The sequence below is a fragment of the Meleagris gallopavo genome, chromosome 3 (genome assembly GCF_905368555.1).
Source record: "Meleagris gallopavo chromosome 3, MGAL_WU_HG_1.1, whole genome shotgun sequence".
NCBI lineage: Eukaryota > Metazoa > Chordata > Aves > Galliformes > Phasianidae > Meleagris > Meleagris gallopavo.
Window position 1 is genome coordinate 80,667,318 of NC_139406.1, and position 18,974 is coordinate 80,686,291.

Consider the following 18,974-nt stretch of genomic DNA (forward strand, 5'->3'; position numbering starts at 1 on the left):
GCAGGGAGACCCACGGGACCCCTGTCACCAACAGCGCAAATTCAGATCAGCATCTCCGCACTGCTTCTGCTTTTCATTCTGTATTCCCCACTGGGTTTTTTCCACGCATGCATCATTGCATCCTCAGCACTAAAAGCTTTCTAACAGCAAGTGGCACTAAACATTCAGCATTTTGCTGCTGCCTCCCCACTCCGGGGCAGATTTACCAGGGTGGTCCCACATTTTGGTGCTCCCAAACCAATCCCTCCCAGCCCCCGTGGCCACTTTCGGTGGGAAGCGGGCGGCCGATGGGAAGTTCTGCTCAGCACCGATGCCATGGGAGCTCCTACACCACTCCTCCCCAAGAGCGTTTCCACCCACGTTCACAGAGCATTGCAAAGCCCTTCCCGCAGCCCCACCACGCGCCGCTGGCTGCACGGCACAACGCCGCTCCGCTCAATTCAGCGTCTGCCTCCTGCAACGTGGAAACTGTTCTCACGGAAAACTTCACATGCATCCACTCTGTAGGCAGTGGTGCTGGTCAGCATTTAGATCGACTGCACACAGCTAAATCAGCACCGCAGCGCTGGAGGTAGTTCCCCAGAAGCGATTTTCCCAGCAGCTCTACACACAAACCTGAAAAGCATTCAGGAAGGTAACGGCACAGCGATCCGGTACTGCCGGCACAGCACAGGGGACAGCCAGGACACGGAGCGCTAAACACAAACCGCGTTCACAGCACTCACACATCCTCACACACAGATGTAGGCACTCGCACGCAGGGCATCAGCACAGCGTTTCCCTTCCCTCCTTTCTGCCCTGGCGCTGTCAGCTCCAGACAAGAGCCGCGAGGCTGTGACACCCGGCAGCGACCGGCCTGGCAGCACGAGCCCTTGGCCTCCAACTCTCTCAGCTCCAAGGCAGGGCTGCGAGAGGGCAGTGCCCGGGGAGCGCCAGGGGCACGGCATCCCCAGGAGCACCTTTGCCGCCAAGGGCCACGGGCACTCCGCTGGGCACGGTCTGCCGGCCTCATCGTGCGGAGCAGCCACGGACACACCGACCCACCCGCGGGACCGCGGCTTCAGCGCTCACTTACTTCTCGTATTCGGTGTTGTCTCTATCGCAGCGCGAATCCTTGTGCTTTTGCCAGTCTTTGCCGTGCTTGCAGGTGGTCAGGAGGACAACGTCCTCCCCGTTGTGGACGTGATATAAGGCATTCCTGGTGTCTGACCCTATCCCTGTCAGGTACCTTTTCCCCTTGAATACCAACATGTACTTCCTGAGAGGAGGGATGGTGTTAAACCTCAAAAATCCCTTCTCCCCTCCTGTCCTAGGGTGATCCTTAGAAAAGAGCGGAATAGAAACATCAAAATTGGGTCTGAAGTTCTCGGTGCTGATGCTGGCTTTGGCCAGCATGGCCTGCCCGATGTCGAAGCCCACGTCCTCGGTGTAGTCGGGCCAGGTGCCGGAATATAAATTAAAAATCAAGTGATTTCTCCCGTTGTTCCACAAGTGGAGGCTCTGCACTTTGGAGCGGAGGTTGTGCACGTACTGCGGGGAGAGCTGGTCCCGGTCCAGCGTGTCCAGGCTGAGCACGAAGAGACACGCCTGGCTGGGGTCGGAGGTGTAGAAGCGGGAGCCCTCGATGGCCGCCAGGACGTTCTGGTAGCTCTCGGCGATCTTCTCCCCCTTCTGCTGCGGGTACACGTAGACCTTGAAGCCGTTTTTCTGGCAAAGGGCGAAGTCGAAGCAGGACTCCATGCGGCAGCGGCGCCCGCGGTAGAGGCCGGCGCTGGCGTCCCGCCGCTGCCGAGGGGAGACGCGGGCACCGCCGCCCTCGGGGCCGGGCGCGAAGGGCCGCAGCGCGTCGGGGAAGCGGGGCCAGGGCCGCTCGGCGCCGGGGCCATGCCGGCTGTTACCGGGCGGCGCGGCGCGGCGCGGGGCGCGGGCTGCCCGCAGCTGCACGCCTCCGAGGTAGAGCAGCAGGGCGAGACAGGTGCCGGCGGAGAGCAGCGTCAAGTAGCGTTTTTTGGCCTGCATGTGTCCGGCGGGGGTCCGGGGGGCTGCGGAGGAAGGCGGGGGCGGCCCGAGTTCGCCGGGCGCCGCTCTCAGCTCCGGTCCGCCATCTTCCCGCCGGCAAACACTTCAAACTCTCTTCGCCCACCTCCGCTCGGCGCCTTTCCCCAAGCCGCGGGCTGGGGCTGCGCATGTGGGCGACCGCCGGAACTTTTCGCCGCCGCTCTCTCAGGGGCGGCGGGCGGCGGCGGGCCGGCGGCGGCCCGGCGGGGCGCCCCGCATGCACTCAGGGGCCGGCCCCCCGCGCGGGGCGGGCACCGGGGCAGCCCCGCTCCCGCCTTCCCGGCCCTCTCCTCCGCCACGCTCCCGCCTCCCGCCTTCCTCCCTCCTCCCTCCCTCCTTCCCTCCCTCCCTCCCCTCTCCGCCGCCGGCTGCCGGCCCGGCGGGGCGGCCCCAGCGCTCACAGCCGGCGGGCGCCGCGCCGCAGCCTGACGAAGCCCTGCATCGCCCGGCGTTCCCTGCCCGGCCCCGGCGACCCTCGCTCCTCGCCGCGCGGCCCCCGGGATGCGGCGGTGGCTCCCGATCCTCGCCGCCTCCTTCTCCTCCTCCTTCTTCTTCTTCCCCGCCCCTCCCGCCTTCTCCCGCCTCCCCCGGGCCGCGGCTGCCGAGCCCCGCGCCCTGCCTGCCCGCCCGCCCGCGGGCCGCGACCCCCGCCTCAGCCGGCCCCCCGCGCGCCGCCCCCACCCCGGCCCCGCCGCGCTGACCTCATCCAGCCACGCAGCCCCGCGCCCCCATTGGCGGGGCGTCACGTCCGGGGGGGCGGGGCTTCCGCTGCACCCATTCATAAGCCGCCGCCGGGCGAGGGGCGCCGCCGTGCCGCCGCCGCCGCGGGGACGGGTGGAGGGGCGGCGGGAGCGGGCGTCGCCATCCGGGTACCGCGGTGGGGTCGGCTGCGCTCCTCCGGTCTGAGGTTCCTGCTGGGTTGGGCCCGTCTGTACCTGTGGCTGGGGGTCTTTAGCAGACCCGCGCGGTTCGCGTTGCTCTGGGGGTCGGCTCGGGCCTGGTTGGGGTTGACCCAGCCCTGCCCGGCCCGCTGTTGCTGCCGCCCCCTGCTGAGCCGGCACAGTCGTGCAGCGTCGCCCCGGGGCTGGGGACAGGTTCTCGAGGCAGACCCGAAAACACGGGAAAAAAATAAATAACAATAAATCCGAAAAGAACGAGTGTGGCTGGGAGGCGGTTGTCCCAGAGCTATTGAGTGAACGGTGCTGGGCTGTGCTCAGTGCCCGCCCTGCCCTCTGCTACCGCCGCCGCTTAGTGCAAGCATTCACCCAAATGCTTGAACGTACTTCTAGCTATGTGGTTGGGCATCGTCTCTTCTGCTCCTTGGCACCTGGTTCTGTGACTTGCAGCCCGGTGTGCTGGGAAAGCCTTGTCTCCCGGAGACAAATCTGTCTGTGACAAACCGCAGGGCAGGGCTGTAGGATGGGACAGGAGCGTGGCGAGCAGCCCAGCTTGCTGCAGTTTTGCCCATCTATGAGGGGTGATTGCATCCCAGATGGGTTTGTAAGTGCCTCAGTCATGTGAGCTCAGCCACCAAACATGACGGAGTTGTGCTGGGGACCCCGTTCTCTTTCATGTCCCTGGAGCTTCTGTCATGTTTTCTTATCCCCCTCTGCTTCTGTGGAGCTGAGAAGAAACTGTGTGTGTGGAGGTACTGTGCCTCCTCACTGAGGAGAGGGGCAGTCTGTTGTGGAGGGCACATTGCTGGCAGTGAGTGGGGTTGGATCTGCAGCTGGAGCTGAGAGGAGACTGTTCCCTTCCACAGTAATTCGTTTGTAAGGAGGACTGCTGAAGGAAGGAGGCCAGGGTTTGACAGAAGAAAGGAGTGAGAACGGTAAGAAAATGTCATGTTCCCGGAGTGAAGTGTTATTGATAGCTAGCAGAGATTTGGGGCTGGGGGCAGAAGTTTTGGCCTGAGATGTGATGGTGGGGAAGCAGGATTAAATATTAATATGTGTATTAACCCTGTAAGCCTTCCTTGCAACATTTGTCACAGCCCACATGCCAAAACTGGGATGCTGCTGAAGAAAAAGAGGTCAGCTTCTTGAAAGGTGAACTCGGGCTGCTTGCAGAGGCACCTTCTGTCAAGTGCAGGAAGATGGAATCCCATTACTGTCTGCAAATTAAGCCTCTGGGGACCGGTTTCAAACAGAAAGCAGACTGCAAGCTGTGCTGTCTGTGCCAAGAACTGTTGCAAGCTGATTTTGAGGATCGGGTGCAGGCGATTTCATGGCATGGAGGAACTCCTCACTGCCACAGGAAGGACACTTCCTGCAGAGCTGTGCCACACTGGAGGTGCCGAAGCCATTACCAGCTTCATAATATAGACTTAAGTTTTAAAATGTCTGGATCTGGATACAAGCTGAAATGATGTCATTTTACAACAGAGAAATAAACCTCTCCGGATCACTGCTGCTCCAACCTGTGCCATGTGATTGGTGCAAGTGGGCCTGGATGGCATGTCACTGGGTGCACCTGGGGAGATGTGTGTGTGCCTCTAATGGGGCTGTAAAGCTGTGGTGATTACTGCTCTTTCTGAAAAGACTGCCTTTACAAGCCTACCGTTAGCTGATGTTTGTTACTGTTGTGGGCATCACAGGTGCTGACAGAACCAGCAGGCCCGGCTGTTGGCCTGACAAGGGCTGCAGCCCCTTCTGACCTTGGTCCTTCACCCTTTGTGCCCTTCCACCTGTCCAATCTGCATTAGTCACCCCAAGCCAGATCTAAAGAGGTTAATCAGAGAGGGCTCTTCTTGAGTCTTCCTTCTGGTGACCAGGTGAAGGCTTTGATGCCTCCAAATTGTAACTGGATGGAGTTCCCTGCTTAGCCACCACCTGACTTGTTGACTATGAAGTCCACAGTATCTTCCACCTTCCTTACTATTTTGCACACTTGGATACACTCGTACCTGCTGAGTAATGTCCCTGACTCACCCAATGGACATTCCTCCATCTCCTTTGCCTCTAGGGTTCAATCTTGGGTCTTGGAAAATACTCTGAAATCCACATAAAACATAAGAGGAAGTGCTGTAATGCTCCCATCTCTAACTAAGCCCCTTAATTTTTAATCCAGTAACTCTGCTTAAAGTGTTTGCCTATGTAGGACGCCAAGAGTGACCCCCATGTGTCCACCCTACTGAAACTGCTTTGCTGTGGCTCCTTGTAAGCAGGATTCTAGCATCTTTATCACTTGAGCATCCACTTGTTTCTTGCGCTTTAGTTCACATGTCAATGCATGCATCATTTTTTACCAAGCTGACAAGGGAGGAACCGCTTTAGGCTAACGCCCTGGCTTCAGGACCCGTTATGCTCCCCACAGCGCCTTGAATGTGCCTGGGGTCTAATTCAGTTTGGATCACAGTGAGCCTCTGGTACGAAAATCCTCCCACACCTCAGGGAGGATGCTTCAGTGCTTCTCCCTGGCTGTGGCAAGCTAAGAATCTATGTGTTACTCCTCCATGCCTTATTGCCTCATGAGAAGCACCTGGCTCCCACACCTCTTAGTAAATCTAACTCTCTGTGGGGTTGTGGACTTGCTCAAGTACCCAACTCTCACCTGTCTGACCTCCTTTTTTTCTTCTTTTTTTCCACCTTGAGAAGTGCTGAGCTCTATCTCCGGCTTGGTGAGGCCGTGCGGAGCCTCACCTGGGCTAATTGTGCCATTAGGCCGTCCTAAGGCCTTGGGTTTCCCGCTGAGAGGGGCTGATGGTTGACAGGACACTGTGAGTGATTTATCGCTACTGCCGAGTGTGTTGTGATCCTTGGAAGAAAAGCAGCATCAGAGCACAGAGCAGCTGAGATGCTTGGAAAGTCTCAGTGGTAGGCATGCGTGCTGTTTAACTGTGTCACCCATTGCTTAATTAGCTCTGACTGCCAGCCTTTGTGGCATGGATGCGCTTGTCCATGACCAAGTGCCAGGATTCCCAAAAAGCTGAGAAAACCTTACAAGGGCCTGGAGTCATGGCATGAGAAGCTTGAAAGAAAGCAGTGTGGTTCTCATGGGTGCTGAGCACCCACAGATCCCACCTCGGGTGAGGTGAGCTGGGGCTGGAATAGACTGCCCAGTGGGCACAGCCCTCAGCTGTCTTAGTTCAAGAGATGTTTGAGCAACGCTCTCAGACATAGGGTTTGAATTTTGGGTGGTCCTGTGTGGAGCCAGGAGCTGGACTCTGATCCTTGTGGGCCTTTCCAATTTGGGATGTTCTATGATTCTAGATGTACACACAGGAGCTGGTAGCAAAACCCCTCCCCTGAGAGCTGTGGGAGAAGCGCTGACTCCTTGGTGACATTTCCCCACCTTCTAATGGAAGCAGCCTCACTCAGTGCTTGGTAGCACCAGGTTCAACTTTGGAAGGCCTTTCTGATGGCCACTCCCTGCTCTGTGCGGGTTGAATGTTGGTTTATTCTACCTCAACTCAGCCTTTTCCCTGGGGTTGTATTGCTTCATCAAAAAAGAACAAAGTGGGGGGAGTGGAAATGAGGGAAAAAAAAAGGCACACTTTGAAATAGTAATTTGTGCAATGATAATAATGCATTAAAATAATTTTTCAGCTTGGAGCAAATTAGAGTGATCTTTGCTCCACAAATTAATACTAGCATTATGGTTGTTTATCATGTCTTGGTAATATCACATGGGAATAAAAATATCAACTCTTACCCGTATAAATAGCCGAGATGTAACTGTTTGAGCTTCAGCACCGCAACAGCTGTTTCTCGTGTCCTCAGAAATAATTGGTTGTTACAGAGGCTATTTAAATGTGAGAAACTGACTTTGGTTTTATAATTAGTTTATTTTTAAGGAAAAACATAACTGCCCTTTGTTAAGGAGGTGAGGATTTCAGGTGGGATGGAGGGACAGCCATTCAGGCACTGACTTACCGTGACATGAAGCAGACGGTAAAACCAGAGGCTTTGTGACACTGAGTTACTAATCTCACAGCAGAGCTGTGCTGGAGTAAAGCCAGCTTTCCTGAGCTCGCTGTGGGGTCAGGCAGGATTCAGGATGGAGCAGGATGGCTGTATGAAGTAGCTGTGCTAGCCGTGATGGTAGCGTTTCAGGGGTTCCTCAGGACAGGTTCTGTGGTTTTAGTGCATACGTTCATCAGCGTTTGGTCTCTGGGTGCAGCCAAATTTAGCAATACCTGAAGCCCACCAACATGTGGATTTGGACAAGAGGAAGTGGTTTCAAACTAAAAGAGGGGAAATTTAGCCTGGATGTAAGGAAGATTTTACATTAAGGGTGGTGAGGCACTGGAACAGGTTGCCCAGAGGGGTGATGGATGCTCCATCCCTGGAGACATACAAGGTCAGGCTGGATGGGCTCTGAGCACCCTGCACTAGCTGTAGGTGTCCCTGCTTATTGCAGGGGAGGTGGACTAGATGGCTTTTAATGGTTCCTTCCAGCTCAAACAATTCTATTATTCTATGTAACATGGTGTAGCCAGGTAGGTCTGCCTGTGCTGTCCTAGGGTTGTGCCACTCGTTCCTGACCTCATGTATCACCAGAGTATACGTTGTGCCAGCCATGTCCGACCTCCTGCATGCAGCCAGGCTCAGCCAACAGCTCCTCAGGTCAGCCAGCAGCACCAAACATCTCAGGGGTGGCATTCAGAGCTCTTTGCAGGAGCACACGCTGTCTCTGCAGCTGCCTGGCTTCACTGGAAGAGCTCTCCGAGAGTGCCGGCAGCCTGCACAGGGCCCATTTGTTGGTTCTCCTTCCTTCAAGGAGTGATAACTTCCAGATTTACTCCCTTTCTAACTGAGCATCTTTTGAAGTGGGTGTGAAACTATTTAAATAGCTTCTGTGGAGGTGGGATGAGAAATTGCTCTTATTCTGTAGTCTGCAATCAGCACCAAACAAGCACTTTTCTCCACTGCACACACAAACAGGCAAGCAGCTGCCAGCAGCCTCAGCACTTTAGGTCTGATTTTCTTCTCGCTGCTGTAAGGCGTGAGGAATTCCACCAACATCAACGGAGTTTCAACAGTGTCACTGTAATTTGATTTTATTTTTAATCCACTTAAGTCTCTATATTTGTTTGTTTGTTTCCAGGGAGTGCCCAGTGGCAGCATTTCTGTGAGGAGGTGCCTGGGCAGTGCAGCCCAACCCTGGGCTACAGCATGGTTCTTCATAGAATCCAGAAAATCCAGAATCTGGTGAGTTGGAAGGGACCCTTAAAGGCCATCAAGTCCAACTCCCCTGCAATAAGAAGGGACACCTACATCTAGAGCAGGGTGCTCAGAGCCCGTACAGCCTGACCTTGCATGTTCCCAGGGATGGAGTGTCCACTATCTCTCTGAACAACCTGCTCCAGAGCTTCACCAACCTTACTGTTAAAAGCCTTTTCCTTATATCCAATCTAAATCTCCTCTCTTTTAGATTGAAACCATTTCCCCTCATCTTGTCGCAGCAGATCCTGCCAAAGAGTCTGTCTCCTTTTCTTTTTCTCTTCTTTGGAAGAGGCAGGGGCCAGCTCCATGATCCAACTTTTCCCAGTATCCAAAGCTTCCTCCTGCAACAGCCCAGGGTTCCAGCTGTGGACTGCCAGTGTCTCACAGGAGCTGGGGACTGTGGTTCATCCACTCCTTGTACAAAGCAGAAATGCAGAGGAAGCACAACATAATGGTGGGCCATCAGAGCACAGCGAGTCTTTGGTGGCTCTCAAAGAGCCCTGTGCCCAACAGCAGCACAGCCAGGCATCCCAACAAAGCCCAACAAAAGTTTGGGCCACTGCCGAGTCAGTTCTGATGCTGGCAATGTGTGGTGTGTTCGTGCACCACTTTTTTTTCCCTTTGGTGCAAACATGGGTGGCAATCTGATTAGCTTATGATTCACCATCTGGCTAATGTCCTTCCTTCCCCCAGTCCCCACCTGTTCAGATAACTACTACAGTAGTGTAGGCTGTTGACTTGAAATAACTTTTCCATCCCCTTTTGTAAATGAGCTCTGGAAACTGCTCTAACTCTAGTCCAGGGGCGGAGGTTGTAACAATTTAACTTCACTGCCAACACCTCAGCCTAATGCAAAACTCCATGTGGGTATTTAAGGGGAAGCAAGTTCACCTGGAGCTGCTTCTCCTTGGCCAAGGCTGAGGTCAGATGTGCTGTTTCGGGAGGGCTGGGTCTTCAGCTCCTTCCAAAGGCTGTCACCTCCCCAGCACTGCCATGCAGGAACATTGCGACCTCACCAGCACTCACTACGGCCGAGCCTGGCAAAGCTGCCCAAAAGAAGTGAGCACCCAGGTGGGTCAGGGTTGGTTGCCTGCACTCAGTTGTGCTGAGATCAGCAACTGTGAGCCCACCTTTGGTCCTCAGCCCCACGCCACTGCTCATCCTTTCTGTTAAGTCAACAGCAGTGAGTTGCCCCCGTGGGCCCTTTGTACCCATTTAAACAGATCGATTGGGCTCAGGGCAAGTTCACAAAAGACCTAACTTATGTAAGCAATGCAGTGCAAGAAAAAAATGGAAGTGGGGGAGAAGGAATGCTGGTGCTGAAGTCACCAAAGGAATGGTTTATTTAGAGTGATAGAATAGAATCATAACATTATTAAGGCTGGAAAAGACCCCTAGGATCATCTAATCTAACCATCAGCTTATCACTGCCATTTCTGCTAAGCTACATTCCTCAGTGCCACACTTATTCCCAAACTGACCAACATACTGCAAGAGGAAGGTTATAGATTTGAGGCTCTCATGACAGATGCATGCCAACCTCTGTGCTTACACCCTTGAGAAGACCATTAGGCGACCTAATCCTACCCGTAACCCTGTGCTGTGAGGAGGACACGGCCTCCAAACACCATGGTAAGAGGAGCAGCTGTGGTCAGGAACCAGCATTTGTGCCAGGGGAGGTGAATGCTTTGCCCTTGGGTGAAGGCAGTAAGTTTGCCAAGAAAGTGCCGATTTCACCCCTGGCAAACAGCATTAATATAATACATCAAAGCTGGGCACCTTAATAGGAAACCAAGGGAAAGGATTTGCTATACATGCTAGCTACTTTTTAAATGCAAATGTCTGTCTTAAATCAGATTAAGACAGAAGGAAGCCTAGAGAATGCCAATAATTAATATGTGATAAAGGAATAAACATCCATGGCATCAAAAGGTAAAATGCAATCACACAGATAAAAGTGCCCTGGCTCCTCTGTGCCAGCTTGCTGCTGCATGGGGCAAGCAGGCACCAGTCCCATTCCCACCTGCAAGAGCAGGGGGACATCACCAGCCCTGAGTGGCTGCTGCTGCTGTGCTACATCCCTCTTCCTCTTCAGGAGAGCAAGAAGAGCCACTAGCTCAGGCAGGGAATTGGGGCTGCCCAAGATGCGAGCAGTGCTGCTGCACCTGGAACTGCCACTGTATTGCTGGGCTTGGCCAGGTGGGAGGAACTGGCAGGGAATATCTGGCTCCTGTAGCTCCCATGCAATAGGAGAGATGGAGATGGGTGCCAGCACCTCTGAGTATCTCAGTGTTTAGAATCCCCCTCACTACTGCTGTTGGCTGATCTCAGAAATGTTTTGCATCGTTCCTTTGCCTCTCCCTCACATGAGGAGCAGACTTGGTGTTCCCTGTTCCTCTCTTTCCCCAGTCTTGTATGTTTAGTTATGGGCACAGCAGGTGTATCTCACCTATCTTGAATCTTAAAAGACTAATGGGTTCTACTTCCCTTTCCTGTTCCTTACAACTCACATAGGGCTGGCATCGGTCCCTTGTGAGTCCCCTATTGTTGTCTTTCCTTCTTCAACTAATGCTGAGTTAGCAGTGCTTCCTCCAGCTTTCTGGAGCTTATGTAAGGCACCCAACTTTGGCCGCCTTTTGTTGCCCATTGACTGTACCAGAGATTGCACCAGAGATGAGAGCACTGGCAGCCTGTGCGTGTGCGACATGAGCTGCCCAGACGGCAGATGACACTGCTGTTAATGTTTGAAAGCTCCACTGCCCACATCTGTGTGCTGGTCCCTAGAAATGGAGGGTGCTTATCCTACCGAGCTTGTCTTTGTTTTTAGCCCCAGATACCAGGAAACAAGCGGCATTTATTTCCAGGTCTCTTAGGAGATGTATTGCTGACAAAGGTACTCAGACTGCCCCCAGATCAGAATAGAACTTAAGAATCAATTGAACATGGAACAGCTGCTGGAGGACTTTGAGAAGCCCATTTCTGTCCCCATTTCTCCAGGCCCTTTTGGAATTATTGCTGGTGCAAAATTCACAGTGAGGCTGAGATGGGAGGTCATCTGGTCCCAGCCCACTGCTCACAAACAAAATGAGAGAGCTGTGGGCTGTACCTTGGTGGCTGGGCTCTGAACCACACCTAAGGACAAAAACGCCAAGCAACCCTCCCAGCTGATGTTCTCCCACCCAGCCATCAGGATTGAGCAAACAAACTGAATGAAGCCCAACCAGATCCCCATCCGTGCAGGAGATCTGGAACACAGCAGTTCCAGGTGTGAGGGAATGTCTGTGCTGGCCACACTGCACAGTGAGGAAATGCCAGGTGCTGCCATCAGCATTAACAGCACATAGTACCCACATTACTGCCCTGCTGCCAGCGCATATGGGTCTGCTGAGGCCATAGAAACCAGCAGTTATCCTTCAGAAGAGAATCTGGGCCAGCAGAGATGGTCCTGTGGATCTTCTGAGCAAGTTCTTATCCACTCCACCAGCAGTCATTCAAGCATAACCCTATCAACTCCTGATAATGTTTGTATCCACTCTACCAGTGGTCATTCAAGCTTGACCATATCAACTGTTGACTATATGCAGGCCTTCTGGCAGATTGCTGGCGTCAGCATGGACTCTGCACTTTGGCTCTTTCCCAAAGAAATTATTTATCACTCCAACAAGCACTATCTTGAACAAGTTTAAACAAATCATGTGTCCACGTTCAGGATTTCTGGTAATATCAAATCTATGAAAGGTTTGAATTTCCATGTGGCCTTGGGACTCGTACGGTTCAGTCCTTCTAATTAATACAATATGACCAAGTATTACAGAGGTGCTTACCAGCCTTGGTCAATGGGACCTTGGAATGAGATGGAAGTTACCCTGGGGAGATGTGAAAGGAATGGAATTCGCCTTCTGCCTGCAGTGCCCATCACTGGCATGAGTTCTGCTTTATACCCACTGACAACTGGACGGGTTGCCCCGGCCCATGGCAACTTTGGTCCCTCTCACAAACAGCTACTTGCTTGGTGCTGTTCTGAGTCCTAGGCAGTATTTCTTCTTATAACTTCATTTTTATTTAGTGCCTGAAGTTCTAGATTAAATGCCATCTCCTAGCAACTGGTATATTTTTATCTTTAGTCTGCTAACTTTTGGTGCTTGAATATTGCTTTCCATTCATTGTGCTGTCTCAGATAAAAAGAGAAAACACGAGTTCCCAGATACTTACTGGTATTTCCATTTGTTTGTTACTTTACCCACAGCCAACTTTGCAGTCACTTGTTGGGTACCTCTGCAGCCATGCTCCAGGGAACAGCTGGTTCCTGAAAACCCGATAACTTGGTATGGATGGAGTCATCCCCACAGGGACCTGGCATGGCAGCAGGCTCCGCTTCCTTTTGGCCTGGAATCCTGCAGTGTGCCTTCTGACAGTGCGTGGGCTTCAAATAGCATCAGCAAGCAGAGTCACCACACCTCATTTCAGCCAGTCTCGGGTTGCACCTGAGGAGTGCCGGGTCTCCTGTGACCATCAGCAGAGGGGAGCACTGGGGCTGGCTGTGTGTGGCTGGGGTGGAGGCTGCCCCAACAGAGCCATGGGCAGACATTGCCGCTGTCCGGGTGAATCCACCACCACACCTCGGCAGAGCCCATCCTTCAGCTTGCAATCTCAATGTCACTTTTCTATCCAGGCAAACTTGGCTTCAGCTATTTTTTTTTCCTGTTTGCAACAGTTAAAAATTGAATTTATATTTAATAAAATATGCTGTCCATGATCATTAAAAAAACAGCTGATGATTCGTGACTTTTATTCCTGTAACTTCTCACTTTCAGAATATCCATTTGACAATCTGTGAATCATAGATATCGGCTTGGATGGATATACTTAGCTCTGATCTGTATGGTGAGATGTAAATAACCAGTTAATTAAAAGGAATTTATCTCTGCACATCACTGGTTCCCCTCTCTGCCGTTTTTTCCCCTCCTCATGCTTCAGCTCACAGCTCACAAGCACTGGCAGTCATTGCAGTGCACTCAGGGCCACCAGCAGCAATGAGGCCGAAGCTGCCCTGGGGATTCCTGCAGAAATGATACAGCACCAGGATGAGCTACAAGTGATGGGGCGTTGTTCATGGGAGCTACAGTTCATTGCTAAAAAAAAGTGCTTGCAGTCCTGTGAACTGTGCTGTCCCAGAGACAAGGACTGCTGTGACATCCTGTAATAGTCTGTTTTGCCCAGTGAGGGACCAGCTTCAGCAGCTTTGGCAGATGGCTGCAAGCACAAGCTGGTGGCTCGTGTCCAGCTTTTCACCCACCAGAACCCTCAAGTCCTTCTCCTCAGAGCTGCTCTCAGTGGGTTCTTCTCTCAATCCGTACACGTATCTGGGATTGCCCCAACCCAGGTGCAACACCTTTCATGTGACTTTGTTGAACATCGTTACATTCACATTTGTCCACTTTTCAAGCTTGTTCAGGTCCCTCGGGATGCCATCCCCTCCTTCCATCATATCAACTGCACACAGGTCAGTGTTGTCTGCAAACTTGCTGAGGGTGCACTCAATCCCACTATTCAGGTCACTGATAAGGATTTGAAGAGCACTGACCCTAAAACAGACCCCTGGGGAACACTGCTCGTCACCAGCCCCCACCTGGACATGGAGCCATTGATCACAACCTTCTGGCTACAACCATCCAACCAATTCTTTGTCCACTGAATAGTCTACCCTTTCTCTTTCCAGTTTATATATAAGAATGTGGCGTGGGACCACCTCAAAGGCCTTGCAGAAGACCAGGTAGGTGACATCCATTGCTCATTCTTTGTCTATTGATGTCATCACTCCATAGAAGGCCAGCAGATCTATCTGTCACCACATCTATGGCTTGGTTTCCCTAGGAATTACCTTATTTCTCATAAGTTCTGTGACAGTCAGAAAACCAAACCAAGGTGCCAGGAAGACAATCTGACTCCAAGCTTCCCTCCTAGTTCTTCCCTCTCCTCCCAACAAGTGGCTTTTACACCATGTTTTTCCTGCCTTTAAGCCTTGAGCCACAAAGCAGTGACTTGAAGCAGTCACACTGCAGGAGCTGTTGAAGGTGTACAGAGTGTGCTGAGCCTACAAGTAGTTGAGGGCTGCCCCATGCACAGGGTCAGATTAGGAGACCGCAGCATTCCCTTCTGAGTTTAGCATCAATAAATCTATGAAAGAGGAGCTTTAAACCACGATGAAGGGCTGAGTCCTTAGAGCATCACTTGGAAAGCTCTGAATATCTTGAGACACTGACCTTTAATACTGGGATTTAGGGGTGTAGGAAATCTATTTCAGGAGATATATTTTTTTTAATGTTTATTTCAACTACTTGGTTTTGCAGGCAGAAGCTATCAAAAAACTCTAATAAAACATTTAAAGCCCTTTAAATATCCCTAAAAGAGTCTTTTCATCTCGTGTGCTGCATAAACAGGCTATGTGCTGCTCGGTGTGATGCAGGCATCACCATTTGATGGCTCCACAGATCCCAGGGCCAGCAGGCTCCCTGCAGAGCTTTCCTCTGCCCTCCTGCATAATGCAGACCATGGAGCTTCGCCCAGCAATTCCCACACCAGTACATGAGCTACATCATGTAGAAAGACATCCACACTTAATTTAAAGACCTTTTTTGGTGATGGAGAATCTGCCATATCCCATGTCAGCTCCTCCAGCAGTTAATTACAAGGCTATTAAGGAGAAAAATATGCCTCATTTTCAACCTGATTTTTTTTTCTTTTTTTTTTTTTTTAGCTTCTGTCTTCCTGGCTCGTATGCTTTTGTCTGCTGGAGTAAGTAATCCTCTGATACTGCACTGCTCCTTCATATGTAGATTCTTACAGATCATGGTCAATTCATCTCTTATGCTTCTCTTTGATAACATAAATGGACTGCACTCCTTTGGGTTATCGGAAAATACGCTTTCAATCAGCCTTATAGCCCTTCTCCCAACCTTTCTGAGTTTTTCAACATGATTTTTAAGCGTTGACAGCTGAACTGGACTGTTTTGGTCTCATTAATGTCAGATACAGCACTAATACATTTCCCTTACCACTCGAAACTCCCATTTACACATGCTAGGGTCATATTAGCCCCTTAGCAAGAGCAGCACTTGGAGAACTCACATTCAGTTGCTTATCCACCAGAACCTCTACAGCAAACAGCTGGTGCGAGCTTCCTGAATATCCCCTTCATGAAACCTCCCATGGGATCACTCTTCATTTGCAACTCCTCTTCTGAGACCTGTCGTTTAACTGCCATTTAAGATCTGCCTCATTGATTTTTTCACAGTGCTACTGCTCAAAACAAAGCCAGCAGCAGCGTGTTGCCCCTGGGATCTCCTGGACGTTCCCCAGGCTCTATTCCTGTAGAGATGGAAGAGCACATTCTTTTTCACAGGGTGGTACCCAGGGCAGGGGACAGAAGTGGGTGCCACTTCGCAATGGGGGTCTGCTGCCTCCTCAAGCCTGCTATGGGAAGCAAGGAGAGCTGGAGCAGAGCCATGAGCTCTGGAGCAAAGAAGGTAAAGCTAGCTGACAGCAACAGCAGAGCAGAGAGCAGCTATTCTTGTGGTTGGATAACCAGCCTCTCTGTGGCTTTCAGAGAGTATTTTGAGACAATATCCGATATGCAGGGGGTCCCAAACCACGGCTAAAGATCCCATGGAAATGCCCTGCTGACTGCTCGAATCCGTACTGCTTTTCTGGTAGTTTTAATTTAACTCAGATGGGGAGAAATGTTCATTTCCTCTACCTAACGCACAGAAGCCCAGGGGAGCAGAGGGAGGGCAGCAGAGCTGCTGAGGAGCTGTGGCTATGGCCAGCAGCAGTTGGGCATCGGGAGCCCCAGGTTGTCCCAGCTGCTGAGGCCTCTGGCCAGGTTGTACCTCCCACAGCCTGCCAGCACTGGCCTGAGGCTGGGGCTGAGGGGTGTGAACGTGCACAGCACGGCTCTATCCTTCGTGCTCTGCATTACAGCTGAAACAAAGGCGGAAAAACCCGGTGTTTTCCCCCAAGTGCTACAATTTCTTGCTCTAACAATGACAGGCAGAGGCTTATCTGGCCTTCCTGCGTGTGGGAGCATTTTCATTGTGCAAACGCTTACAGCTGCACTTCTCATCCGGGGCAACTTCTGCAGCTAAATAAAATTGTTCAAATGAGTTAATCAGCTTAGCACAATGGTTCCCAACATTCTCCACCAAACATTCTGCCTCCCACGTTGTCTCCTTCCATCCCGCGGTGGGGAGAGCCGCGGAGCCCCAGGGCTGAGCGCCGGGCACCGACTGCACTCCCCGGGCGCTCCCAGGCAGTGCTGAGCACAGCTCCAGCCGCGACTTGCTCCGTGCCCTCAGGCGCTTCCTTTCTCCGCGCTAAAACTCCCCAGCGAAGGAAAAGTGTTTCTCCAGATCTGTCTTCAGGCACTGGAGATGGCCACACACATCTCCAGCCTGCCCCTCTGCCGGGAGGGGCTGAGGCTTTCAAGGCTTTGGATCACTGGCAGTAAAATGCTTCATGTATGGGCCCAAAACGTTTTGTTTGTTTTGCTTGGGTTTTTTTTTTTTTTTTAGTTTGTTTTGTTTTGTTTTGTTTTGTTTTGTTTTCAATCTGTATTCACCCATTGTCTCAAGCGTCTCTTCCAGCTTGCCCTGTGCTGTGCTTGTGCACAGCAAAGACCTAGGGAAAGCCTGCCCGTGGTGGTGCTCCAAAGCATGATCCTCACTGTGATGCTAGAATGAGCTTCCATGATGTTGTCAGTTCCATGAGTTTGGTACTGGCACTGATTGAGGCCGCACCTCCAATGTTGTGTTCAGTTTTGGGCCCTTCCCTGAGGCCCTGGAGCGTGTCCAGAGAAGGACATCAAAGCTGTGAGGGGTCTGGAGCACAAGTTGTGTGGGGAGCAGCTGAGGGGGCTGGGATTGTTGAGTCTGGAGAAGAGGAGGCTCAGGGGAGACCTTATTGCTCTCTACAAGTACCTGAAGAGAGATTGTGGTGAGGTGGGAGTCGGCCTCTTCTCCCGGGTAACAGCAATAGGATGAGAGGGAATGGCCTCAGGTTGCACCAGGGGAGGTTCAGGTTGGATATTAGGAATAATTTCTTCTCTGAAGGAGTGGTCAGGCATTGAAACAGGCTGCCCAGGGAGTTGGTGGAGTCGCCATCCCTGGAGATGTTTAGGAAATGCAGAGATGTGGCACTGAGGGACGTGCTTTACTAGGCATGGGAGGGATGGGCTGATGGCTGAACTAGATCATCTTAGTGGTCTTTTCTTTCCAATCTTAATGATTCTATGGTTCTATGATTCTATGTCTAGCACCCTGTCCAGCTGCATCCTCAAAACCTCGCTGATGGGGAGCAGATTGTGCCACTGTTCTCAATGTTAGGCAGCTCTCCTCATGTTGAGATGAAAACCATCCCAGTTTAGTCATAGTGGAGGGAGCCGCTGACCCTGCAGAACAGCAAGAGCTGTGGATGTGCCCCAGTTCCTCAGCTGACAGCCTGATGCATTGACTTAAATGAGCCAGAGCATGTCTGGAATTACTCATCACTACATAGTGGTAGGTTTCTACCTTCAAGAGGTAAAAAAAGAAGAGCTAAATTCAGTTCCAGCTGAAATGCAAAGTAATGATAATTAACAAAGTTAACTCTTTGCTTCCTGTTCAAGTTGTACCTACAGAAAAATCAGTCAGTAAGAAATCTCTGTAGAATGCTTAGTGCAACATCTGCCCCTCCACGGGGTTGGGATTCCCGGCGGGTGCTTGGCTGAAGTTCTCCATTCCTGCAGGTGGCCCCTTCCACTGCGTCAGTGTCCCCATCCCTGGAAAGCTGTGAAAGTAGTATCCAGCCTGAATCTTTCTAGCTGCTGTTTCAGCCCATCACTGCAATACGGGGAGTGAGGAGGAGACTGATCCCCTTGTTACCCTAAGACATAGCCGCAGCATATGTCTCCCTTCTATCCCCTCCTAAGGTCTTAGTGCCATTTAGTTAACACAAAACAGCTTCCCTTAAAAATATGTTTCTGACATGCAGTGCTTCAGTGCATTTCCCACTGGATGTTAACAGCAGTGGAAGGCAAGGAGTCCCGTTAGGTGCTGAAAAGCAAGAAGGCAGCGACAAGGCAATGGCACAAATGAGGCGAAGGAGGAACCAACCTCAGACAAATCCAGGCAGGGCTGAGGAGCAGTGTGCTGAGACCCCGACAGGTCGAGCATGATGTGGCAAGAGCTGAATGCCGGTACTAACAGTAGCCTCTTCTTTCTTTACAACGGTACCAAGATACCCGTTCAGATCAGAACCGCTTGCAACACAACCTTTGAAGCAGCAGCGTCTTGGCAGAGTTGCAGTTTCTCTGTTCAGTCTCAAGGTTTAGCAGTGGCAGCTCAGCACGTTTCCCATTTCACATTACAGGTCAGGAGGTGGGATAAGAAACAAAGGACCTTGTTCTTTCACATGAAGCATGCCAGTGGTGGGACCGGGAGCTTCTCTGATGTCTTCTGCACTTCACTACGGACTAGAGGCGTTTGCTCCCACCACGTGGCTTTGCTCCACCTTAGCACAGGCAGCCAGGTCTGGTGGTTGGCAGCCCTACCTGTGGCAGGAGGCAGGAACTCAGTGGTCTTTAAGGTCCCTTCCAACCTAAGCCATTCTCTGATTCTCTAATTCTTCTGCCTTCAGCCCAAGATGTATATAGATTTGTGCTAAAATGGAGCTTTCTCTGCTAACATATTCTTCTCACTAACAAAGTTTATGGAG

The 18,974-nt window shown here is 51.9% G+C and overlaps 2 protein-coding genes across 4 annotated transcripts in view; one reads left to right on the plus strand and one right to left on the minus strand.

Moving 5' to 3' along the window:
* EXT1 (exostosin glycosyltransferase 1) overlaps positions 1 to 2,019 on the minus strand; it is a 161,378-nt gene extending 159,359 nt beyond the window's left edge. For both annotated transcript variants that reach the window (XM_085221607.1, XM_085221606.1), the window contains exon 1: positions 1,076 to 2,019. In XM_085221607.1, the coding sequence (XP_085077733.1) occupies positions 1,076 to 2,019 (944 nt within the window). The remainder of the gene's footprint in view (positions 1 to 1,075) is intronic.
* Positions 2,020 to 2,186: 167 nt separating this feature from the next.
* Positions 2,187 to 13,120, plus strand: LOC109366873 (uncharacterized). 2 transcript variants are annotated; one of them, XM_085221608.1, is made up of 3 exons: positions 2,187 to 3,889; positions 8,107 to 8,210; positions 12,472 to 13,120. In XM_085221608.1, the coding sequence occupies exon 1, from the start codon at positions 2,187 to 2,189 to the stop codon at positions 3,192 to 3,194; it is 1,008 nt and encodes a 335-aa protein (XP_085077734.1). In that variant the 3' UTR covers positions 3,195 to 3,889; positions 8,107 to 8,210; positions 12,472 to 13,120. The 2 variants fall into 2 exon arrangements, with proteins under 2 accessions (XP_085077734.1, XP_085077735.1); XM_085221609.1 differs by lacking the exon at positions 8,107 to 8,210.
* Positions 13,121 to 18,974: the final 5,854 nt, after the last annotated feature.